The sequence below is a fragment of the Colossoma macropomum genome, unplaced genomic scaffold, assembly GCF_904425465.1.
Source record: "Colossoma macropomum unplaced genomic scaffold, Colossoma_macropomum, whole genome shotgun sequence".
In the NCBI taxonomy this organism is placed as follows: domain Eukaryota; kingdom Metazoa; phylum Chordata; class Actinopteri; order Characiformes; family Serrasalmidae; genus Colossoma; species Colossoma macropomum.
The window spans coordinates 57,993,551-58,021,176 of record NW_023494792.1 but is presented as its reverse complement, the minus strand read 5'-3'; the positions used below and the strand labels follow the sequence as shown (position 1 = coordinate 58,021,176).

Below are 27,626 nucleotides of genomic sequence, written 5' to 3'. Positions count from 1 at the left end.
AGAGTTGAAGCTGTTATAGCTGCAAAGGGTGGGCTGACATCATATTAAACCCTATGGATTAAGAATGGGATGTCACTCAAGTTCATATGCGTGTGAAGGCAGACGAGCGAATACTTTTGGCAATATAGTGTATATCCAATATGTTCAGTTCAGCAAATAAAGAGTAATTGTGCCTTAAAATTCTCTCTTTTCACTTAGAAAATCAACAAAACTTGCAAATGTTTGACTGTACTTCATTTTAAAGACAAGTCTTAAAGACATTATTAAAAGAAATCTTTATTAGAAAAGAAATCGTGATGGAAACCGAGCAGTGCTTTGGTGAAAACTATGATTTCTTTTTGTAATAGTTGTGCATCCTAGAGAGAATCTCCCCAGACAGTCTACATGGCATCAGTTAATTTACTGAAGGTCTAGCGTATTGCTGTGAAGTGTGTACTTTAGTAATATTTGAAAAGAAAATGTTCCAAATAACAATTCGTATTTCCCACAGGACAGAGCCATTACAGAAGATTAAAAGTGTTTGTTTATTTATTAGGGGTGAAACTGCAGCCGCATTCATTTTGCTTTGTGTTCCCCAGAGATGATGTATGTGCTCCCGGAGGCTCTGACTGATCGCCCGCACTGTAGCACGCTTTCAGACAGCACCGCAATGGCGTTTATATCTTTTTGATTGCAAATTATATAATCCTTCATAGTTCTTTTGTGAGAAATAATGCAGCCCTTTCTTCTTAGGTGCTCTTTTCTTGACGGCGTGTTTCAGAAATGATGTTTTTGGGAGGATGTTTGTTGTTTTTTTTTGTTGTGATCTCGTTCTCTCTGCTGCAGTACACACTGCGTCCACTTCACCGCAGTGTCCTTTCTTATTCCTCTCGTTCTTTCTCCTTTCTCTTTTTGCTGTCTATGACAAAAACAGGGCCGCCTGGAAAATTAATGAGCACGCTGCAAATAGAGAGAATGCTGAGCCCCACGCACACGTGCACACACACACACACATACACACACACACACACACACACACACACACACATACACAGGCCTACCTGGAACATTTCCATTCACTTTAGTGCAAATAGGCCGGGGAATAAAGCAGGCTTGTATATGTTTATTGTTTCAGACAGGCACAAAGGTGCAGGGCAGCCGGCAGATACAAACAAGCCAATATGAGTCGTGTCAGCAAAGTGCCTTCAGCTAGCACACGCTCAGATACAGGAGCGGCGAGCCTTTGTTTCCTCTGTTTAAACTTCTGCTTTTTCATTCGGCGGCGCACGCACATACACGGAGGAAATCATTTCAGCAGCTTGTTGTGCACATGTTCCCGCTTTTCGGGAGCAAATTCAAAGACAACCAGCGGTCAAAGATGCAGGGTCTGAATCTTTGTAGGGATTTAATGAGGTGGATGAATTCCAGTAAATTCTCTAGTTCTGGTGCAATGCTGAACATACAGGAACAAAGCTAGAAATACACTGTAAAACAGCAGCACATCAATGCATTTCACAGTATTTAACAGTAAGTTTTTACAGTACAGTATTTTATTCATCATTTTTGCCTTGTTTTTTATGCTGTAAAATGCTGTTGACAATAAATGCCAAATATACATTTTTTGGTTATGTCTGTGCAAATTATAAGCAAAGTTAAAATGTCTGTGAAATGTGTATTTGCATTTTAACAAAGCATATTTGAGATATTCTGTGCATATGCATGGTCAATAAATATCTTCATTGATATTGTTTTTTATTAACATATTTATAGCTCTGGTACAAAGTTTGTAAATTGACTGTAATTTACTGCCTACTGAGTTGCTTTACTTTTATAGTTTTTATTTAAAAACAGAAGATTACTGTATTTTAATTACAGATTATTACTGTAAATGTACAGCAGAATGCAGCTACATCACAGTAATCTTGTGGTGCAGGTGACTATTCAGTCATAGTATACATATGGTACAGTAAAACACTGAAAAAATTACTTAATTTGACAAGAGTCATATGTTTTTAAATGTAAATAAACAATAAACTACAACAAAATCAGAAAAATTATCATTTGCTGTGCTATTACAGAAAATAACTTCAAATGAATTAACAATAAAATGACAAATACAGTTTTTTACTGTCAAAAAAGTTAAATATTGTGAAATCCTGGCAACAGTTAACAGCATAGGTTGGCAATATAGAGTACAGGACACAGATCTGTTAGCCACTATAGTGGCTAATCCTCACAAATCCAGTGGTGTTATAAATGCTAGACTTTTTAGATGTGAAGCACCTCATGAATCTTGCTTGTATCTTTGTTAAAAAGGCTTTGAAGATCTCTGAGACTTTTGATCTCTGTTATATTGTACCTCATTATAGCACCCAGAAAGTCAGCATTCAGGAAATCAGAAAACACTACCAGCACAGATTAGATGTTAGATACATCTACATGTCCTGCAACATCTAGGCTGACTTCACCTGTTCCCCTTGAACTCTTGTGTAAGTTTGGAAGGTAATACACAATTATTTATTATCACCCACCGCTAATTCTTCAGTGATACGAAGCTGAAGTCAGATATTAACCAGCTTCTTGTTTGAATTTTCCCGTTCCACCTTAAATGGAGCAGCAGTTACATTCTGGTGCTTCAGGCATCAGCACTGCTGGGCTATTTAAGGTGGAACGGGAAAATTTGCTAGCTAGCTACCAAGACATTAGCATGATATTAGCGATTCTTAATGCTTGTTATGAAGAAAACGACCATAATACACTGAAACAACATTAAACTAAGATAATACAATGATTATCGTAATTTGTTGACGGAGAAAATACTTACATTTATGGGTTTCTTTGGTCGATCACGCAGCCGTCTTGCCGTCATAAGACTCCGTTTGGAGTGTGACTCTGAAAAAGCTCCGTTTGGAGGGCCATGTAGCCCTAACACTTCGCCCTACCCCTCCATTTCAACAAAAATCGGGACACCCTACCCCTAGACGTGAACGCGCAAAACAGAGGGCTAAGGGCTGAGTGGTAGGGGTGAGGGGTGAAATGGGATTGGGCCTTAGTTACTCAGCTAACACTAAGCACAACTACTAGCATACTAGCTAACACATGCTGTGTTGAACTAGTGCTAAACCATTCTACAGACACTAACGCAGCCTATATGTTGATATTTATGTTCAGAAGTCAACATTAGGCAGTAGTAAGGGTATGTAAGTGTTATTGTATACTGGATTAGAAATGTGTAGTCACTGTGTGTGCTAGCTGGGTGTAGCAGAGCGCAGAGATGCTGCTTCACAGCTGAGACACTTGTTGGCCTTGTTGTGTTGTTAGACCACATTTGGCAGTCGGTGGATGAACAGGGCAGAATTTAAGCATGTTACCTGTAGAAACCTGAGCCGCTGATTTATTTGCAGGTGGTAGGGGTTTTATTGGCTTAGCGTCTCTGTGAGAAAAGGAATTTAGCTTGGTCCAAAGCCAGAACTTCTGGTTCTCACAGCAAATGGTTTGTGTTCGGGGATTTTAGGAATAAGTGCTCGTTTACAGTTAATCTTCGCATTTAATCTTAGTACAGATATGTCAGTCTGTCCTGTTCTGGACTTCTTTCAGCCACAAGAAAGATCTGTGATACTTTATATTAACTTTTTCCTAATTTCATCAAACTATCTCTATGGTAAAATAGCTAAGGGCTTGATATGACAAGGGCTATTCAGTCTGAGCATATTAAATCCAACCTGATATTTCATATTAGTGTCATACTGTTGTCAAACCTGGCACAGAGACCCCTTTGGTTAAAATCACACACTTAAAAAGAAACTTTACTGCTGGAAAGTTAACTGTTTAATTAGATGCTTCTTGTAGCAGTGCTGTGACCCAAACCTGCTGTCCACTGGTTTTAAAATAGTCTTAAACAAGTTTCTTTTTATGATAACTCATACTGCTTTCAGGCTCAGCATTAGTTTAATACACTGCACCATAAATCCTTTTTCCTGTGTATTAATTGTAAGACTGTTGGTATCTTTTAAAAGTTGATTAGAGTGGCAAATGCAGCAACAGAGCATGATATAAACTAAGTATAATTTAAAACAGGCATAATCAAAGGTTTTTATTTTGGGCGGCCGAAATGCAAAGTATGTTGTTGGCCAAAAAGACAAAATAATGTACAAATATATGATGTAAGCAGGTTTCATATCCCTGTTGTTGGAAGAAAAACCTGTATCTTCAAAATGGTAACTTTACAGGAGAAGGAAAAAACCTACTTTACTTTTAATGTAAGTCAATGGAACCAGACTTTTTTTCCAAGTCGTTTTGGGTCGTTTTTTTTGGTCCATTCATCATGAAATTTACATACAATGTAAAAGGCAACAGGCATTTTCAAATTATGTCAAAAACTGAAAAAGCAAAAATGGAGATACAAGGTTTTCTTCCGACAGCAGTGATATAGTTTTTAGATATATGTTTTATGGCACTACACTATAGTATGTTGCTGAAATACTTCAAAATACACTTTTAAAAGGAAGATCAGAATTCAAAAAGTTACAGTATGTATGCATAGTATAAAAGTATGTGTGTTCTCCTATTGGGTGGGGGGTGTGGTTAGGGTAACTCCCTGGCAGGTTAATTAAACATCCTAATGGGTCAACAGTGGCCCCACTTTGGGCAGCCCTGCTTTAAAGTAAAAGACTTCAGGTTAGTGAACTTGTATAACTGAGTGTGAAATAAAGGAATTAATATCAATACATTAAGAAAATTTGTTTAACATAGTTTAAAAGTAATATCAGTAGAAATCACTCACTCAAGTGAGTTTTTTCCAATTAAACTTAACTTCCAGATTCAGCTTAAACAAACTTAACTATGTTTAATCTCTCCTGAAATGATCCAATTTCCTCTCCCCATCTCTTTCAGATCAGTTTCCATTTTTAAATTAGCATATAGCCTATCATATTTTGACTTTCAATCTGTGAGCCTTTATTTTTATCATCTGAGCCTTGGTGAAGCCCTTTTATGTCACTAGTTTCTCTTCTAAAGGGTTATTAATGTGAGGTGTATGTGAGATATGCATGTCTGTGTTGAACAGCCGTTGCATTTGAGTAATACAGATTCAATGCAGTTCAACCTCAGATCCTTACATCCTGGAAATGCTGCATGTAGATCACAGGATCTGTGTGTGATACTCTGCAGATTTTAATAGCAGTACCATCTAACTTGAGTATGTACTGCCACCCAGTGGAGGGATGGAGACACTTATGCATTATGAAGTTAAAGCTGATGGTTTATCTTTTCTGGCTTTGTTTGTTAATTGAATGTCTGTGATGTCTGTATTAGATAATTGCTTTTAAAGGTAACAGGGCTGTTATTTTAATCACAGCTTCCTGCTGGTTTCATGCTACTACTAATAAAAATAATATTAATATTAATATTAATGATCAGTGCTTAGTCATTACTGTAGAATGTCTGTAAAATGACTAATCTAATGCCCCTTTTTCGTTCTCAGCCTACCTCTGAGGTTTTGGGTGAACGTGATTAAGAACCCCCAGTTCGTGTTCGACATCCATAAGAGCAGCATCACGGACGCGTGTTTGTCCGTGGTGGCGCAGACCTTCATGGACTCCTGCTCTACGTCTGAGCACCGCCTGGGCAAGGACTCGCCCTCCAACAAGCTGCTGTATGCCAAGGACATCCCCAGCTACAAGAGCTGGGTGGAGAGGTGAGAGGAGGCCAGTGTGTGTGTGACTGCGTACTTGTTTTTGTGCATTTTTAGGACAAAAATGAAAAGCAGAGAGAAACAGGGGTTCCCAACAATGTCAGGAGCAACAAAATACTCATGAGTTTGTAAAATTTGAATTACATAAACATACTTAATATATATGGGACAAATCACTATTACATACAGGCACTTATATATGGGGCATGTTATAATTACTACATATAGGGCATGTTATTATTACTACATATAGGTGCTGACATATACAACACATATGGGACATATTATTATTATTATTATTAGTTTATATATATGGTTATATACAGTTGTATGCCAAAGTTTGGGCGCCCCTGTTCAAATGACACGTTTTGTTGATTTTCTAAAATAATAATAAGTTAACACAACCTCCGCAGAGAACACACGCCTGTACATTTTAATGTACAGTTACTGTTTATTTCCTGAACTAAACATATTGGAAAAATTAAACATAAACTGTGGCCTGTGCAAAAGTGATAGCACATGTTATATGTTATGCTTTATGTTCTCTAATATGTTCTAATAACTCAGCAAATACATACAAATTGTGCCTTAGCATTTGTGTGTTCTCTGTAGAGATGTGTTAACTTATTTTCACCTAGAAAATCAGCAGAACTTGTCATTTTACCGGGGTGTTCAAGCGTTTGGATACAACTGTATATAAACTACATATGGAACATATTATTACATATAGATACTTACCTAACTATAATGCACACAGGAGATATATGACATATTAGTAATAGGTACTCATATATAATACATGTGGGACATATTATTACAGATAGGTACTTCTACATAATGCATATAGGACATACAAAGCGTTGTTATGTGTCTATACTGTGTTTTAGTCTCTATTAGTGCAATAAGGCCACATATTTTGGGATTTAAAGAATGCAGCATTTACATGAACCACTAATCTCATTTTAATTACTGGGGTTGAGTTTGATTTAGGTGTAAGCATAGCAGTATTTAGCTGTACTAACATCTTGACTCCTTGAACTGCATTTTCCAAAAAAAGCCCTTCAATTCCTCACTCTCATAACTACATAACTCACATAATAGTTTCATAACAGTTACTGAATAGTAAGCGTTAAGATTAATAACTGGATAATAAGCCTACAGGGTAAGGGGTTAAATGGAATACTCACATAAAGACTGTGTGTGTTGGGGTGGGGGGTGGAGGTTGGGGCGGGGGGGTGCTTCAGAAGAGTAATGATGTGCTAACACGCTATCCCTCATCAGGCTAATAGCACTCGAAGAGTGATTGGATTCTTATAATTCAAGTGCTTTAATTGCAGTAAATGGTAGCTGTCAGAGACCGCCGTACGTAATGTACTACAGTAGAACGAGGGGGCGCGTCTGACATACAGGACGGTTGCCGGGAGAGGTAAAGTTGGGAGAAAAATGGACTGTGGGTTTCTACCCAAATGAAAAACTGTGAAAATGGATGATGTTGCGTTGGCCTTAATACACACAGCATGCAGTGGTGAGACAGCCGCAACCCAAGAGAGCGAGCTTGAGTGCTCGGTAATTTGTTAAAATGAGACTTTTATTATGTTTGTTTGGTGGGGGCAGTGTTTAATAAAAGATGGAGGTTTGCGAGACGCTGTGAAGCGTTTGTTCTGGCTGCTTTTGCCCTGGGAAATTTTTTCCGCAATTGTAAAATAAGGAGGGAGGGTCGTATCTGAATGGTGAGCTGGGCGCATTGTTCATAATGCTGCATGATCTCATTGCACGCAGGTACCACTGACCATGTTTCTCTGCGCTTTCCAAAAGGAACGTCCACTGGGGGTTGCTAAAGTGCTTTTTAAATTATTTACAGATTTCTTTGTTTATTTTTATTTGTGGCCTCAATGAATGAAGCCCCCTCCACAATGGGAGTTAGGAATAAATAGCCTGTTTGTTTGTTTGTTTTTAACTGAAATCAATAGCACGCTTCACGCGTATTTCATAGGAAGGCTTGTAGCTGTAATTCTGGCAGCGGCAGATAAACGGCTGCTTTGATTGCCTCAGTATGGAGGATGATTGTTTGGCAATGCCGAACCAGTCTTGCCTCTGGCACAAAAAACATGAGCGCGACTCAAGCCAGTGGACAACAATGGAGAAGTAGCTGTGACCCATACAAGCTCAAGTCAGTCCTTTTGTTCAGCTATAGCAGAGACAGACAGCGGCTGGTTTGAGAAGCTGGTGGCAAATGTCTTGGATTTAACATCCTTTTGCCATAAAATGAGTGACGTTTACGTTGTGTGAACATTTCATGATGAACTGACCAATATTAATGGCCCAGAACTGCTTGAAATGAAATTATATATGCGTAAGAACGCTTTTTCCCTCTCCTGTAACGTTACCACATCAGAGATATGAGGGATTGTTTAAAAAGCAGTGCAATTACAGTTATATATCTGTATCACAGCAGTTTGGCAATCTGCAGAGGCATATTAGAGCACATATTTTGCCTTAATATGGCATGAAAATTAAAACACTTTAATTAACTTTAATTAGGACGATATTAAATATTTATTTAAATGGATGGTAGCACATTTTTGAGACTTGGAAAACAGTTCAGACTCAGGGTTTAGGTTTAAATTGGATAAACAGAAGTATTAATAACTGTGCAGAGTCGGTAATCGTGTTTATTCTCCGTCTCTGTACAGAAAAATAACTAAAGCTGAATATACAGCTTAAGTTTGCCTTAGAGTGAAAGTGGAGCACTGTGAGTTTCTATTATGATAAAGGTCTTGCATGGATATCCTGTAGTAAAATCTCTGTACAATTTGTGATTGATGCAAAGAGACAGTGCCTTTCCTTCTGTCACCATTTGTCAGTCAAGCTTCCAGATGAGAGCCAAGCCCATAAACACACGCTTAACCTAAAAAAAACAGGGAGAGGAGGTCAGAGAAAGGAACATATCACATGCTTTGATGTTCTCATGTCTTCATAAATGGTGTTTGCAATGTAAGACGCTTACAAACAGAACTGTCACATTATAGTCTTGCTAAAAATCAAAAGAAATACACAGGACTGTGCAAAAGTCAGACCCTGTTTTATTCGATTTCCTGTCAAAACAGCCGCCATCAAGCATAAATCATTCATTTTTCAGCCGATATGTCTGAGGAGATTAGATAATTCACTTATATGTGCAAGGGGAAAGTCAAACTGAGGCTCCTAACAACTGTGCAAGACATGCTAGACCAGCAAAACTGTCCCCGTCAGATAAACAGCACTTAAAGCTTTCATCTCTGAGAGAGAGGAGAAAATCAAGCTGCTTCAGATCTGAAAACATCCACAGGTGTTTCTGTCCATCCTTCCACTGTGAGAAGACGACTCAGCGCTGTGGGTCTGAAAGGATGTGTAGCTGTCAAGAAGAACCTCACTGAGAAAAGGAGACGGACACATCAAACAAAGAAGCTGAACAATGGACTGACCACCCCAGAGTCCAGACCTCAGCATCACTGAAAGTGTTTGGGATTCTGTGGATCGTGAAAGTGCAACCAACTTGTAAGACTGAACTTCAGAGGTGTGGAAAAATATATCTAAAGAAAAGAATGGAAGCTGTAATCAAGGCAAATGGTGGACAAACAAAATACTGAAAAAAATATGTTTCGTTTTTGAGTTTTACACAGAAAGTTAAATATAAATGTTATGCTTATTTCTTAACGCTAAAAATGTACGAATTATGTTGAATGGCTGTTATGACTAAACATTAAACAAATGAAAGGGTGGTCTCTGACTTTTGCACAGTACTGTTTACTTTCGCCATCTCCATTAATGAAACATAAAAAAATATCTGAATAGTGATTTTGTTTGGTTTTGCATGACTAAAAAATATAATATAAAAGAAAACACAGACTTACTTTGCTCTGCTTTAAGCTTTAGCTCAGCTATAGCTGCTTTTCCTGCATCTCCAGCAGGAAACTTTTCCACAAGTAGAACAGTTTCATGTAAAATGTTTGCCAATGTTTGACTTTTTGCAAGGCTGAAGTCGCTTCTCATTCACCAGCTTCTCGTTTGAATTCTCCCGTTCCACCTTAAATGGTGCCCTAGGCGCCAGAATGTAACTGCAGCCCCATTTAAGGTGGAACGGGACAATTCGAACAAGACGCTGACTTCAGCTTCGCTATTTTTTAATTTTTTGTCAGTTTCTCGTTGCAGATTAAACATATCAGGAAACCAGCTGGAGTGATTATAAATGCAAATAAGCCCATTAGTCTCTGAATTATTAATGTTCGTCTTAAATCTCTCTCTTTGCCTTTCGTTAGCTGCTAGCTAGGCGAGACTGTTGTCTGCGTTGCTATGTGACTAGTAACAGTCTGTGCGCCAACCGTCAGGGTCAAAAGTTGAATTAGATAGATAGACAGATAGAATTAACAGTTGTAGGCTACATTAACTCCAGTGTTTAAGACCATTTATTGTTAAACTGTGTTGAACGATCAGCAGAGCTTTATTTTACTGTAAAGGAGGATTATTTTATTTTTACCTAGAAATCTACTTCTGCTGTGGAGCCACAACAGGGCAGTAAAAGAGCCACATGCGATTCTGGAGCCCTAGTGCAATACAATAACGCATGGAATGTATTGTATCTTGTCTGCTTGCGGTATAGAGTGCTATCAGTTCTGTGCACTCTCTGTCTCTCTCTGTCTTATTCTCATGTTGAACACTCTTTCGGCCCACACTGCTGATAGCCCCACGACGCACTGCAGCATCACACCTGACACTCAAGGTGGTCACTGGGGTCCGGCGTGCCCTGACTCTAAAACAAACCCACGTACACACGCAGTGTGGTGTCCACAAGTTGGCTCAGCGCAGGAATTAAAAATGTAAATGTCCTGCCTTAATTAAAGAGTCGGCGGTGACACTGCAGCTGCTGCTGACAGTGACTGATTGCTCTGAGCCTCCTGAAGACAGAAGGCTGTGTGCGCGTATGCGAACGTGTTTACGCCTGCATTAAGCCCAGTTTAGGTATTTTCGACGTCCTACAGGTTTTGCTGATGCCTCCACTGCAGCTTTTCAAGGGCATCAGCTCATTAACAGTCGCTGCCTCTCGCTGCCTGCTGAAGCCGTGCAGTCAGTGAGAGCAAACATAAGATTGATTCTAGGGGTCAAGACAGCTGTCAGTCAAAGTCCCTGTGGCTCCCTGAAAGGCTTTGGCCCTAAAGCACAGCCCAACAAAGTGAGCTGTTACTTTGAATTGATTGCTAAAGTGAATGTACAGGAGGAGTCACCTTTCTGCCTTGGCCTGTACGATCTAATCAATAACTGCGTTTGTGTTCTCACAGATACTACTCCGACATCAGTAAGATGCCTGCCATCAGCGACCAGGATATGAACGCTTACCTGGCCGAGCAGTCCCGTATGCACATGAACGAGTTCAACACCATGAGCTCCCTCAGCGAGATCTACTCCTACGTGGGAAAATATGCAGAGGAGGTACAAAACCATATGGTGTAGAGACAAACTGCAGAGAATTCAAATCCATCCTAGCAGGCTGTTGTGTACTAAGCAAATAAGACATGCATAAATATAGTATTTTAATTAGGGGTGTCAAAATTAACACATTCATAACGTGATAAATGATTGACGACACTCATTTTTACTGCCAAGACTTTTACAGTAGACACCTATATAAGCTTGTCATGGCAACTGACATAAACCTACATAAGGATTTATAAAGGTTCGTTTTAATAGACATTCTCTGTCAAAGTGCTTTTGTCAACTTTGATGTCAAGTTTACATAACACTTAGGTCAGGGGACACTGACGTTGGGTTGGGTCATGGGGTGAAATGCCTATAATAAGTGGAATAAGTGTTTAGAAATGGTCAGTTCTCACGAATGGCTGTAGGTGTTATGTAGCCTGACGTACAGTAAAAGTGTTAATTTTCTTCATAGCATTAATGCCTTTTCCTAGTTTGACCCTTCGAACCATCCATAGTTCCAACCTAAAGCCCAGCTCTTTGCATGCTGTATGTTTCTGCAACCACACCCCCCTCATGCAAATGCAGCTTTTAAATAGAAAGTTCCGGTCCCACTTTATATTAAATGTCTCTAATAACTGTGTAGTTACAAGTGAATAACATATGCAATAACAATATAACTACTGATGACTTAGCCAGTGTTACTGATGGATTACAGAAGTACAGCCTATGTAATTACACATGTATAAACTTCATGTTATGTAAAACATATTTCCTTTTACTGCTGGAAAAGACTTCTGATCTGTAATGTATCAGGAAGATACACTCATGTAATTACATGAGGCAAAACTGAAGTTGATACACATGTGTAATTACATAAGGTGTACTTCTGCATTCCATCTGTAACAGTGACTAAATCATCAGTAGTTACACTGCTGTTGCATATATTGTTCACATGTAACCACACAGTTATTAAAGACACTTAATATAAAGTGGGACCAAAGTTCCACTGATGGCTCTCTTTACAAAACCAGCTACTGCCTAGCCAAGAATTAGTTTATCATCAAGCCATCATTTACAAGCAAACACACAGCTAACGCAGAGATATCCGTAATTCAGCAGACTATGCTGGACAGTGCCTGTCGGAGACCTACGGAAAAATCAACGAGCAACAAACTAACAAAAGCAACAGCAAAGTGGCTGTATAGCTTTAACAAAGTGGTCTGCTTATTAAATGAAAAAGAATCTCTCTACAGGGTCAAAATTTGAGACAATAAGACAAAATGCTCTGATCAATCACAATTATTTGAATCAGTTGACAGCCCTAATATTAATGCTATATTTGTATGGTCTCTGTTTAGCACAGTATATTAGAACAACTGTGAATGAGAGCAATGAATATCAGTGCTAATACTACTTTATATTTATTTGGCCCCTTTTGTGCACAGTACATTACAACAAACTAGCTAAGAATAACAAGAAAAGTATATGACCCATATAACGCAGGCCTAGTGAATGCAAGTGTTTAGAAACTGACCTATGCATAGTATTCTATTCTTAATTCTAAGCTATTCAGGCTGTTCATGCAACCTTTCTACTACATGCACAGCGAAATCCCCCGTGTTGAATTAGCTCTTGCAGTGCTCATTTGCGTCCAGCTGAACTTAAATGAACACTGTAGGTGTTAGTTCTACACCACAGGTGTTAATCCAACACTGGGGATTTCGCTGTATGGCTGAAGCAGCTCAACTGCTTCTGAACTGAATGTATGCAAGGTCACTAGATTAAAATATACCTATACCGGGAGCTGAACAGCCCTGATGTAATTGGAGGAACAGAGTGATGCGGTTTGTCGTTGCATGACTGACGTGCCCTTTCCCTCCCTCCGGCAGATTGTGTGCGCGCTGGAGCAGGATGACGCTGCCAGGAAACAGAGACTGGCCTTGAAGCTGGAACAGGTGGTCGCCTTCATGAGCCTGGAGAGCTGAGGACCACGTCTCCCAGAGCGCACTGGGAGATCCGTCAGAAACCGAGCCGTGCCTGAGCGAATACCTGTCCATCTATCTCATCTCTTCTGTTTTCGCAGCCCACTTCCTTTTATCTTCCCGAGAAAAAAAACAAAACACAACCAAGAACCTGCATCGCATTAGCTCTGCTTCCTAGAAGAGTAGAGAAGGAGCCATGGAGCTGGAGACTACTACATTACCCATGATGCAATGGGAGGGGAGGGGGATTGGCTCCTGGCCCCTGGAGGAGAGAGGTGGCTGCCTGCAAAACTCCACCTCCGCCTCGCTGGCGTCCTCTATCCTTCTTCCCCTTGAAAAGAAATGAAAAAGAACAAAAAAAAAAAACTGTTACATTTATGTTGCCTTCAAAATATAGCTGTTAAGCAAAGTGTTTCAAACCACAATGTTGGGTGTCGATTTTGTTCTGACTTTTATGACTAGGGTAGTGTATGACGCTACTGTAGAGTCCAGTCAATTGTAGTACCAAAACACAGAGAGAATATGCTGTTGGTACTGCACGGTTAGCAGGACTGCAGACCAGATGGGTCACGGAGAAAAAAACAAACAAAAAAACAAAACAAAAACTTGAAACCCAAGAAGATTTGTGTAGAGTTTACAAGACAGAGGTCCCTATGTTCTACATATCTGAGTGCGTTGAGAAAGAACAGTCACACTGCGAATGTCTCTCTCTGCTGGCGTTTGGAAACTGGGGGCGATGCGTGTTTAAACCACTAAGGTTCACGGTGCGAGAAGGGTGGCGCTTTCGGCCTCTCCTGACTCGTCCGGGACCTAAATGACTGTGAAACTTTTGAGTGTAACTTTCTGGCGTTCCTGCCATTCTCCTGAGAACATTCTAGCATTCGTCCAGCTTCAGCACATTACCGAACTGAACCATCTCTTACCATGACGAGCAGAAGAAAAGCCAAGGTTTGAGCGCCTCCAGCGTAAGCACACATACACACACGTACACAAACCTGCAGTCCGCAGCACGCAGAGACCTTCATCGCCTCACTCTCCGCAAGCCTGGCCCTCTCGGAGGGCTTTCTGAGTGAGGAAGAAGGTCATTCTCCTGTTAGTTACAAAAAAAAAAAAAAGCACATATTCTGTAGCTGCCTCAGATTTCTAACCTGGACTAGAGCTAGTCACTTATAGAAGATTGGATTCTTGCTCTAGGAGGACATGATCAAAGTGTATGTGTATGAGAGAGAGAGAGAGAGAGAGAGATAAGAGACAGAGAATGCAGTCATAGTCGTTCACTGCCACAGTCTGCAATTACACAAAACACTCTGGAAGACTAGAAAGATCCGCATAAAATTGGTCAGCAGAGAAACCAAAGGAGCTTGATTTAAATAAACAGACAGGCGCAAACAACAAGGAGATATTAAAGGCTGACGAAAAAAGAACCCGCCATCCAGATTCCAGACTGAAAGAGAAAAAGATGCCTACTGTTTGACCTGGCAGAACGAAGGGCGCGCAACCAAAGGTCTGTCTGCCGTCTGCCATTTGATCCTTCTAGCAGCACAGAGCCTCTAGTCACCCTCCTGGATGAGACTGAAGTTTTTCTTTGCACACGGTGGAGTCCCTGTGAGGAAACCCTGACCCTGAGAGTAAGGGCTCGCTCCTGCTTAAGTGTACAGTCCGTTTTGAGGCGTTCTCATGGCTTGGCCGTTTCTCAACACGTCCCGACGCTTCTAGGTCCTCGGCGTGGTTGCGGTTGTCGTCTGGGGCGAGTCTTAAAGCTTTTAGGGGCCCCGGATAACAACCTCGGCCATGCAGCGACTCACGACTGCCGGCTGTAACCTCGACAAAGGGACAGAGACCATCGAGCTGCCCTGTTGTCCTTCCTTTGACCTTTCTTTTGCCTTGACAGAGTGCTCCAATGTGGTGATTTGAATGTGCGGGGAGACCAGCCGTGGTCCACCTTGGGTACTTTATTGGCTTTTTAAGCGCATGTACTTCAATTTAAACTTCGTAAAAAAGAAAAAAAAAGGAAAATAGAGAAAAATAAGCCTTGCTAAATGATGATGTGGATGTGTTCTTTTCTTTCTTTTGCTTGGAAGAACAAGACGGAAAAAGTGGACTGTCATCTAAAAGCTGCAACTTCTGTTAAGGTGGAACCTTTATCCCGCTCACCCGTTCAACGGTCATTCTCATGTTTCGTGAAAGTGTTAAATAATAATAAGACGAGATTTAAATTGATACCTTAAACAAATATAGTATATACCCTTGCATGTTGACCTATTTGGATGTTATGAAATGGAACTGCCTTGCAAAGCTATTTATCTAATACTACTAGGAATTTCTAAATAAATAAAAAAACAAAACACTTCTTTTAGACGATCATGGATAGTTGTTACGTCGGCATCCATCCCTCATGCAGAAATGTCGCAGTCCCTCAGGTAGATTCTCTTCTGATGAGTTGTCAAGCTGCAGTTGACCGCTTTCATTCATGTTCATGTTGAACAAATGCACAATACCTTTTTACTATAGCAGTACTAGACCATGAAAACCAACACAAGCAGAGATTCTCTAAAGCGTCCATCAGTTGTGTCCGAGTTTGTTCGGTTGATTTGCGTTTGTTTCTTTTCTTTAGACCCCATCTGACCTGACGATTTCTTGACGAGGACTATTGTACTGACCTTTGATTTGCTTTTTTGATTTCTATTTTTTTATGGACTTTTTTTTTTTGGCTTATTGTTACAATAAAGCATCACATGAGTGTAAATACATAGATCCAGATATCAGCTGAAAGTTGTCTAGAGAGGTAGTGAGATGGCAGTTTTCGTTTCGTTTCTCTGCTTAATTTGCTCATTTTTTTTATTTCTTTAATGTCTTGACTATTTTGAGCTCTCGAGTGTCCGGCACTCAAAAACACAGGGGGTCTCATGAGGTAGATCTCACACTCTGACGCTTACAGATTTGCCAGGTCTTGACCTCCTGAGGAAAAATCACCCATTTCTGACAAACTGGTCAAAAATGTCGTGCCCATTTTTTTCAAATTTGACGTACAAAAAAACATGAATGTTGTGAAAATCGTGAAACTTGTTCTGTAACTGACCATGCTGACCCTTAAGAATGTATACCTGAGCCAGCAGACGCTTCAAATGAATTACTTCCGATATCTGGTTGAACAAATTGGTAGTAAAACGAGTCTTTGGTAGTATCAGATTGTGTTTGTTGAAGAAAGTGACCGCCCTCGGATGCCTCCATGACTCTACCCCTGTGTTCTGTTTTCTATCCATCTTCCATGCACTGCCACGCGTCGGCAGGTCTGACCCTTCTGTCTGTAAAAGACCTGATAAAGCTTCCACCTTTAACGTTTTGTAAGAACTAAAAATGTCCTTCTAGCTCAGTGTTATAGCCGGTGTTTCAGAGACCCGTTAGAAAAGACTTTTACTATTTCCAGATCTGATGAGAGATAAAGAGAATTATGCTAATAGGAAGAAGAGGAGAGAGAGAGAGAGAGAGAGAGAGAGAGACGGGCAGAAAGGCAAGCTTCTCTAACTTTGTTATAATTAATTGTATACCTGTGTATGTAAATATAATGCATTCCTATTTTGCAGTCAAGGACAAAATACTATTTGTAATATAGAATAAACTTTATTATGAAAAATATGTGCCTTCGTGTATGAGATGCTTTTTTTGGTTGTGCCAACTAAATGCATGTGAGAATGGAGAACGGTGTGTATGTATGCGTATGCAAATAAGGGAGAAATGGGCCAAACCTGCCAACTGTCAGCGATAAACATGCACAAAGAATGGAGCGGGGCCCTTTTTGTGGTTTTATAATTTGGATTTATAACATGTCAATCTGAGGGTATTTACACTCTTATCAAATGAACCAAGTAACCAGGATTACAAGCCCTTCAGTCTCATAGTCTCTCTGCATTTCACAGAACCAAAAGTAATAGGACAGTTCAGCTTCTCCATTCTTGCTTAGCCAATTGAGTGTTGTTGCATCATTAGTTTATCCACAAGAAGCTGACAAAATGTCTAGAGTTCATTTCTAGGTTGTTGCATTCTAGTTAGATTCCAGAGGATGTGTCTGATACCAGTAAATCAGGCTATGATGAAGCTGAAAAATTCGAGCCATAGTCAAAATATTGTCAACAAAAAACAAGGAGCTTAGCACTAACAAACAACCCAGCAGAACATGAATGACCACAGCAGTGGAAGAAATAACTAAACGCATCACGAACACTATCCCTGCATAAATGTCCCATACGGAAAAAATATATGGACATATACTTTTATATATTTGAAATACAATTCAAATGCATTGCAGTCCAGAACTACATTCCAAACACTAAAAGGTCTTTCGGAAGTTACTGAAATAACCAATAAACAAGCACTAGATGTTGGAATACTGCTGTGAGGGTTTGACTGCACATCCACAGAAGCATTAGCCAGGCCAGGTACTGATGGGACATGACTAACACAAATGCAGCGGGTGGTGTGGGTGTGTGTGTGGGGGGGGGGTTGTTGCATAGGGGTACTAAGGTACAGTTTATTAAATCTGCTTTGGCCAAAAAAGGTACTTGGTAGAGGTTATTAAACAATATTAAAATTGAATAATCACAATTCACAGCCATCCAGCACAAGTTTATATTAATTAATTAATTAATTATTTAATTAATATAATTTATGTTACAGAACAGCAGCATGCCCGGTCAGCCACAGCTGCAGAGAAAGCTTGAAAAATGGACATGGTTCTGGTAAAACTGTGGTCTTTCTTCGTTAGAAGAAACTGACGAACGCAGTGGTGCTTAGTATCTACAAAGGGGGCCTCAGACTAAAGTTTGAGAACATATTAATCAAATGTATTTTAAAATACATTTATTTTAAAATATATAGGGAAATATTACACATAGAAATGTACCATACAAAAAAAAGTATTTATCAAAAAAGAAATAGCCAAAATCCTGTTTAATGCACTTTACTGTTTGGATACCTTTTTAAAAATGCAGTTATGATTTGATATCTTGTTTATATGAAATACATTGTGTGAGTGTCTTACTGCATACAGACATGGTTGATGCAACCATGCAATGCAAAATGCAAAACATTCAGTTCATTCAGTTCATGTGTATTTAGTTATACCTGTAAGTTCTGGTAAAACTACATACAATTAAATAATATAATAACAAATATAAATAAGGTCATTTAAAAATATATTTGACAAAAATATTTGGAGTATTTTGTTTTCCATATGGGGTGTCCAAGTCTGCCATAAAGAACAGAAAACTCTCACAGGATTCACCACGAGATGATAAGGCTTAAGAAGAGAAATGCTAAGTTAAAGTTTGCAAATGCCACGCCCATCTGTGGTCAGGAGTCCACAAGAGCACAACTAGCTGCACCCTCATTTGTAGGAGTGATAGCTTAGCTCCTCTCTATGGACTCAGCAATGCTGCACAGGACGCATGTTAGCCATCAGACTGGCAGCTACTGTCGTATGTAGCTGGAATTGCCAATAACTAACATTAGAGAGACGTCTGGGGAAATAATACTGAACTAATACTGAAATGTACAGGAGCATCTTAACTGCTCAGATCCAACCAAATGCCGCACAACTTGGCCTGCGGAGCTTCAGTTTGAGTAAGATAATGGTCCGAAACAAACTAAATCAACAGTAACTTTATCAGAACCAAAAAGTGAGATGTTCTTGCCAAGTTGCTCACCCAACCTGAAACCTACTGAGCAATCATTTCAGGTACAATCACTGAAAATGGCTGGATTCCAGGCCTGGAGCACTGTCGCCAGCATTCAGTGATGTCTGTGGGTCACAGACTTCAGGCAGCTTTTCACTGCAAAGGAAGGTACTAAATATGATCATTTAATTTAATAAAAGACCCATAAAATGGAAAAACAAATGTTTTTAGCTTTTTGCAAATTATAAGAGTTTGATGTAGTGTAAACACTTAAAATTTACACTGGTCAGGTATAACATTATGACCACCTCCTTGTTTCTGCACTCATTGCCCATTTTATCAGCTCCACTTACTATATAGGTGCACTTTGTAGTTCTTCAGTGGTCAGGACCCCCATGGACCCTCACAGAGCAGGTACTATTTGGGTGGTGGATCATTCTCAGCACTGCAGTAACACTGACGTGGTGGTGGTGTGTTAGTGTGTGTTGTGCTGGTACGAGTGGATCAGACACAGCAGTGCTGCTGGAGTTTTTAAAGACTGTGTCCACTCACTGTCCACTCTATTAGACACTCCTACCTTGTCAGTCCACCTTGTAGATGTAAAGTCAGAGACGATAGCTCATCTGCTGCAGCACGGTTTATGTTGGTCATCCTCTAGTCCTTCATCAGTGGTCACAGGACGCTGTTGGCTGGATATTTTGGTTGGCGGACTATTCTCAGTCCAGCAGTGACACTGAGGTGCTTTAAAACTCCAGCAGCACTGCTGTGTCTGATCCACTCAGACCAGCGCAACACACACTAACACACCACCACCACGTCAGTGTTACTGCAGTGCTGAGAACAGCCTCTACTCTTCTGTGAAGGCTTTACACTAGATGTTGGAACATTGCTGTAAGGATTTGACTGAACATCCACAGGAGCATTAGTGAGGTCAGGTAGTCATTCTGGATGATTAATTCAGGATCATAGACGCCTCTCTAGCTCATCACTCCAGGGGCTCCATCACTCCAGAGCAGCAGTTCTCAAACTAACGGCCATGGCCCCCTTGGGGGGCAGGGGGCTGTCGCATAGGGGCACAAAGGGAACCACCAAAAAATCTCAGAAGTTGTATCTCTACTCAGTAATGTTTAATTTCAACAGTTTGTTAAATCTGCTTTGCTCAAAAAAAAGAACTTGGTAGAGATTAAGTAATATTAAAATTAAATAACCACAATTCAGGGCCATCCAGCACCCAGTTAACGAGTTATCTTTAATGTCTCAGAACAGCACAATGGCAGGTCAGCCATAAGTGAGCAAAATGGACAAAGTCAAAGTTTTTTGTAGAAAGCTTTTTTCAACAGGTGCTGTCGCAAAGCAGCTTTACAGAAAAATCCGGGTCCGAGCCCCCATGAGCGCCACCAATGGCGACAGTGGCAATGAAAAACTCCCTAAGAGTAAGAGGAAGAAACGTTGAGAGGAACCAAGACTCGAAAGGGGAACCCATCCTCCTCTGATCGACACCAGACAGCAATCAAAATGACAAAAGAGCAAAATGAACAGAGAATAAAGTTTTAATGTTAGTATAAAATATTAAAATACAGAAAAGGGGAAAGGCAGGAAATACAGGGTTCTTGTAAAGCAGTGGTCTGTGTTCGTTAGAAGAAACTGACGAGCGCAGTGGTGCTTACCATTTACAAACAAAGCCTCAGACTAAAAGTTTGAGAACTGCTGCTCCAGAGAATGCAGTTCCAATACTCCACAGCCCAATGCTGGGGGGCTTACATACAGCCAACCTTAGATACAGGACCACAACTGTGTCTGAACACATCTGTGCACAGACTCAGTTATCAATATTGATTATTTGTCGCCCTCTTGTGGCTGAACGAGGCACAACAAGTAAAAATCTGAAATGAGCAACGCCAATGACCACAACCTGCTCTGTCTTTCTGTGTGAATGACCTGTGAACAAAGTGAATTCTCCTTTTGTCATTTTCCACAAAGACTCTAACGTCAGAAGTAGGTGGTGGAAGAAGGGACTGTAGGGAAGGTAGGAGAGGGTGTAGCTCAGTGTTTCTCAGTGCTGGTTCTGGAGCAGCCCTGTCCTACACATTGTAGTGATTTCCCTTCAACTAACACACCTGAATGAGACTCAGCTGATCAATTAATGAGATTAATCAGCTGAACTGGACGTGTAGGTGCAGGGGGAACAGTAACTTGTGCACTGCAGGGCTTCATCAGGACCAGCACTGAGGAACACTAACATATGGATTACAGACCATGTTAGTGTCTTATTTTCGATGCCTGAAGATCTGCAGGGTTTTTCAAAGATGTACTATTAATGTGCCTCCCTGGGAGATGCCTGAGAACACACACAGCCAACCTCAGATATAGCATCACAGCTGGATATGAACACATCTGTGCACTGACTTAGTAATCAGTGAGTGCGTTTAGATGCACTCAATCCAACAACTGCAGAAAATCAGATTTTGTCAGTAATCCGATCAACACGTTTACATGCACTTGAGTAATCAGATAATGGGAAGCTCCAGGTCTACATGAGTCAGACAGTAATCAGATTTCTGCTTTGCAACCAGCCAATAAACTCACAGAAGAAGACGTGACGTAAACATAATGTAAAACTCAAACTTCATGCCGCGGCTTTTTTTTAAACATTACGCCACTTTACCTGAAAATATGAACTTACATGATCTAGAAGATGAAGAATATCCATCCACCATCTGTTCTCGCGCATGCGCAGACTCAGAAATCCGACAAATCGGAGTAAGAGTTTACATGCACTGAAAAATCTGATTACTGAGCTAAAATCCAGCTCTCTTCATCGGATTTCTTGATCAGATTTCTAGATCGGAGTATGGTGTTTACATGATCATGTGAATAACCAGACATCTGAAGAAATCTGATTATGATCATATTATTGAGTACATGTACAAGCACTCAATCTTGATTATTTGTCGCCCTCTTGTGGCTGACCTAGGCACAACAAGTAAAAGTCTGAAATAAGCAACGTCAATCACCACCATCTGCTCTGTCTTCCTGTGTGATTGACCTCTGAATAAAGTGAATTTTCCCCATGTGATTTACTATGATAGACAGAATGAAAATATTGTACCTACTTAGTGCTCCTCTCCTGCATCCTGTTGCCCTGTACATCACAGGCCGGGTTGTCACCAGCACAGTAGGACGCTGCATTCATAGACTTCGTCTATGAGATTTGCTGGTTGAAAGCTAATCTTCACAGCACTGTTCCCAAACTAATATTTAAAGAATGTTGTGTTCACTAGTTATAATAGTTATATGTTGTTTAGTGACTTGCTATTAGACACAGCCACTACGCCGATACAGATATACAGCTCATCTTTGTCCCTGCTCACTTTCTGTTGGTCATTCTCTGGCCCTTCACTACTGCTCAGTCTCAGAGCACAGGACCACTGCTGGCTGGATATTTTTGGTGGGAAGATTATTCTCAACCCAGTAGTAACATTTAGGTATTTAAAACACTGCTGGGTACCACTTTAGCATAAAACTACCCTTATTAAGGGTTTTGAATATATTATTAATAGTTTATTAATGTTTAAAAATTAGGCCATAAACACATCAAAATCATTACTAAGCAGTTACAACATAAATAAAAAGGGTAACAGTGACCAGTTGTTTGCCTAATAGAGAACCCACATTCATTTATACTGTTAAGATTTTGATGTTTACTGATCTTACTTTGCTTCTCCATCAGTCGGCATTAAAGCTGTCAGCTTCATCACATATTCATATTCATCAGATATAACAGCTCCCTTTTTACTAATGTGTTATAACTGCTTATTCATAATTATAGTGTTTAAGACACCATTCATAAACCCTTTATAAAGGTAGTCTAAGGCCCAATCCCATTTCACCCCTCGCCCCTACCACTTAGCCCTTAGGCCTCTGTTTTGCGCGTTCACGTCTAGGGGTAGGGTGTCCCAATTTTTGTTGAGATGGAGGGGTAGGGCGAAGTGTTACCTCCAAACGGAGGTTTTTCAGAGACTCCAAACGGAGTGTTATGAAAAAAAATAAATACAGCAAGACGGCTGTGCGAGCGACCAAAGAAACCCACAAATGTGAGAATTTTCTCCATTTAAAAAAATTACAATAACCACTGTATTATCTTAGTTTAATGTGGTTTCAGTGTATTATTGTCCTTTTCTTCATAACAAGCATAAAGAATCGCTAATATCATGCTAATGTCTTGGTAGCTAGCTAGCTAACTTTCCCATTCCACCTTAAATAGTCCAGCAGTTCTGACACCTGATGCACCAGAATGTAACTGCTGCTCCATTTAAGGTGGAATGGAAAAATTCGAACAAGAAGCTGGTGAATATCTGACTTCAGCCTCATATCACTGAAGAATTAGTGGTGGGCGATAATAAATAATTGTCCCCCTCTTTGAAAAGATATGATGCCCTAAATGTAACTAAAGCCCAGCAGTGAGGAGCTGAACTTTACCCTCCTCTGCTGTCACTGCAGACTGGCAGGGTCGCCTACAGAGCAGCGCTAGTAGCTGTTAATGAAGTAATGCTCTTTTTATTTGAGGGTCTCATTTCGTAGGGCAAGATTTCAACCACTACCCCGTAACTCTGTTCCAAGGGGCTGGGGTGACACTCGAAAGCAAGGGGCAGGGGTAAAAAGAAGAAATGGGATTGGGCCTTTTTCTAATGTGGTACCCGCTGCTGGCCCTTATATAATAAACCAACACAAAACCACAAACATGCAACAACCACACTGTCACTGCTGTGGTAAGAGTGGTCCACCACTCAGTGTGGATGGACAGGGTGGAAGGCAGTTGATAAATTGTGCCGCTACAGTATGGAACTGTAAATCGCTGCTGTCAGAACAAAACCTCTTACCTCCAAAATGATAACTTTGCAGGAAAAGGAAAAAACATACTTTACCTTAACTGTAAATCAATGGAACCAGACGTCTTTCCAAGCATATTTGGCCATTTTAGTTGGTCCATTCATCATGAAATTTACACACAATGTAAAGAGCAACAGGCATTTTTAAACTATGTCAAAAACTGAAAAACAACAAAAATGGAGATACAAGGTTTTGTTCCAGCAGCATCGATATATAAGAGGGGCTTATCACATCTATGATCATTTATCTGATAAAAGGACAATGAGTGTAGGTACACAGTCAGTATACATACTGCATGCCACTGTGTGTATCTAAAGGCACATCTGTTATTAACAAAAACTGTGCGCTTTAGAAAAAACAGCTTACCTTGTCACCAATGTTGATAGAATCAGTCCGTCTGCTGTTAATGAAGTTGTTTCAGTACTGTTGAGGCTGGGAGAAGTCAGTTTGAGAAACTGAATTCAAATAACTGTAGATGCAGTGAAGAGATACAAATAGCAAATATCTGTAGCGTTCAGATGAATAAAACACATCATCTCACCTTCTGCCTCCCCTGCTTTTATTTCACGCTGCCAGTAAACAGACAAAAAGAAACGCAGCACATTAATTTCCATTCACCAATAAATAAATATTTCAGTTTTCCTTTCAATGACATTTGTTCATCTTAGCATTATTCAGAATATAAGCATACAACTCTGACATACCTGTGCTTGGGTTCAAACATGTAAAGAGAAAGAAAAACAACTGGTTAATACAATTTAAATCACCATCAATCTGAATCAGTGTTGCTTAACAGTAGATTTCTCTACTGTAGTTCCAAACTCATAGCAGATCTAACATCATACAAGCAGTCAAACACACATACAGACACAGAGAGGAAGGACAGTGAAAAAGTGACATTAGTTGTAAGTGTCAACAAGTGACAACAATATGAAAAGCAGCCAAATATGGAAAGGCTGATTAAGTGGATCATGTATTCACAGAAAGGTTGTGGTGGAGACCAACACTCTACTGGACTGATTGGCGTCCTCTAGTAGACAGTGGATGAGCAATAACTAAAACTAACTCTTTATCATATAGCAAAACCCATACATTTAAAAACTACACATTACTGCCAGTCTCATGCCAAGATTCTCCTCCTCGCCTACAGAGGTCACTCTCGCCACAGTATCCAGTCTGTTGCATATCAACCTGTTACAGAGCTGGTTAATGAGGAGCCTGGCCTCTTCCTATTTAGCTTGTTATATCAAAAACAGGACTACATAACGTCAGAAGCCGCCCACGAGCGAGTCCTCAATGAATGGGACCCATACTATATAGGTGCACTTTGTAGTTCTACAATTACAGACTGTGGTCCATCTGTTTCTCTGCATACTTTGTTAGCCCCTTTTTACCCTGTTCTTCAGGGGTCAGGACCCCCATGGACCCTCACAGGGCAGGTACTGCTGAGTGGATCAGACACAGCAGTGCTGCTGGAGTTTGTAAACACCTCAGTGTCACTGCTGGACTGCTGGACTGAGAATAGTCCACCAACCAAAAATATCCAGCCAACAGCAGCACTGCTGTGTCTGATTCACTCAGACCAGCACAACACACACTAACACACCACCAACACGTCAGTGTTACTGCAGTGCTGAGAATGACCCACCACCCAAATAGTACCTGCTCTGTGAGGGTCCATGAGGGTCCTGACCACTGAAAAACAGGGTAAAAGGGGGCTAACAAAGTATGCAGAGAAACAGATGGACTACAGTCTGTAACTGTAGAACTACAAAGTGCACCTATATAGTAAATGGAGCTGATAAAATGGACAATGAGCGTAGAAACAAGGAGGTGGTCATAATGTTATGCCTGACCGGTATACCACCACAGTGCTGGTGCTGGTAGTAGAACTGCATCAGGCACAGCAGTGTTGCTGGTATTTTTACACAGTGTACAATTACTGGCCACTCTTAGATGCACCTACTTTGTAGACATACAGACACTAAAGCTCTCTCTAGCTATCTTTCTCCACGCACAATTTACGCTGATGATCCTCTAGCGCTTAATCAGTGGTCGTTTACTGACCACAGGACCACTGTTCCCTGGATATTTTTGGTTGGTGGACCGTTCTGACCCAGCTGTGACACTGAGGTGTGTATAAACCCAGCAAACCCAGCCAAGCTGCTGTTCCTTATACTAACAAGCTAGGCAGCAACGGATGGACTACAGTCAGAAAGTGTGTACCAGTACAGTGGTTTCTTCAAGGGTTCTTGAGGAAAGAAGATGGTTCTATATAGAACCATGAACACCCAAAGAAACCTTTGCATGATTAAAAGGTTCTTTGCATCATGAAAGGGTTCTTGAGATTGATGGATAATGAGATGTAGATGGTTCTATACAGAACCTTTCTGAAAAGGGTTCTATGTAGCACCAAAAAGCGTTCCACTATTGTTACAAACCAAATAACTCTTTTTTTTGGTATTCTATAAAACACTTTTTGCTAAGTGTGTATGGTCTGTACTTGGTAAAATGGCTAATTAAGGGTGCACTGTCAATTAGAAGTGCACGGTACCTCATAAACTGGCAAGTCAGTAAACTGTTTCTCGTAATAAGGAATAAATAAAGAGCTGATGAATAAAGAATAAAGAGCTGCTGCGCAAATAAAACTGCTTTTTAGAAAACTACCTTACCTTTTCACAAATGCTGACAGTATAGGAATCAACCTTCTGCTGTTCACGAAGATGCTCCAGTACTGTTAAGGCTGAAAAAACACAAATTCAGAAAGAAAACAGAAACATAACTCAAAACATCATTATATCATTTGAGGTGTTGCAGTAAGGAGATCTGCTGATACAGAACAATATGGAGAAAATGACATGACAGCAAAAGCATGAAATACTGCAGGTTTTGTTAGGGTGTGTTACCTAATCTGTGCCTGACTCAGTGTATACTGCAGCGCCAAGGCTCCGTCCCATGAATTGGTCCAGCAAACACACATACAGACAGAAAGAGGGAGGAAAGTGGGATATCAAGTCAATCATGTACTTGCAGGGAGGTTCTGGTGGAGGCCAGTCAGTCCAATAGAGTGTCGCTTGGGCTGGACTGACTGGTCTCTCCTAGTAAATGGTGCACTTTCAGAACAACTGTCACTGGGGCAGTACCCCTCTTGTCACTGGGGTTCTTCTATTGTTACGTTATCATGCTTGTTACAATAGAAGAACCCTGTTAGTGCTATATAAAAAACGTTCCAGAAAGATTCTATATAGAATCATATAGAACACCTTCTCCATCAATATGAAGAACGCTTTCATCAGTATAGGAATCAACCTTCTACTGTTCATGAAGATGTTCCAATACCAGTGGTGGACGAAGTACACAAATCATGTACTTGGGTTAAAGTAGAGATACCCAAGGTAAAATATTTCTCCAGTAAAAGTAGAAGTTCCTCCCTTTAGACCTCCAGTAAAAGTAAAAGTACAAAAGTATTTGCCTTCAAATGTACTTAAGTATCGAAAGTAAAAGTACTGAAAGATTAATTATGGCTCTAATGTCCTATTAACATTTTTGTAACAAGACTCTTGCTTCATTTAGGTGAAAACACTCCATTGGTAAATCAGTCTTTTAATAGAATGTCATTAATTTGTGACGCTGATGTCTATTAAAATGATCATAAGCACAAAACACTGAAGGCAAACAATTTCCATTAGGTAGAACTGAGTGGCTCTGAAACAACTTTTTGCAAACAAGTTTCAGTTTAAGATTTATTTGCAACTTAGTTTCAAGTTTAAGTTTAATAAAAACTTGCTTTAAACTCAGATTTACAAATGAGTTTTCCTTTACTAAACTGCATCTGAATGCAGTCCAGATGCGATGTTGACCGCCCCAAAATGGCGGCGCCGTTGACGTGCCTGGCAGGACCCAACGCGGCATCTAAATATGTATATCTAAGAAGAAAAACTAAGGTTACAGGAAGTT

General features: G+C 40.2%; 1 protein-coding gene across 1 annotated transcript in view; it reads left to right on the top strand.

Moving 5' to 3' along the window:
* The window catches only part of plxna4 (plexin A4), a 439,320-nt gene extending 426,073 nt beyond the window's left edge, over positions 1-13,247 (top strand). The window contains exons 30-32 of the mRNA XM_036577672.1: positions 5,462-5,674; positions 10,987-11,137; positions 13,015-13,247. Coding sequence (XP_036433565.1) covers positions 5,462-5,674; positions 10,987-11,137; positions 13,015-13,110 — 460 coding nt within the window. The 3' untranslated portion in view covers positions 13,111-13,247. The remainder of the gene's footprint in view (positions 1-5,461; positions 5,675-10,986; positions 11,138-13,014) is intronic.
* Positions 13,248-27,626: the final 14,379 nt, after the last annotated feature.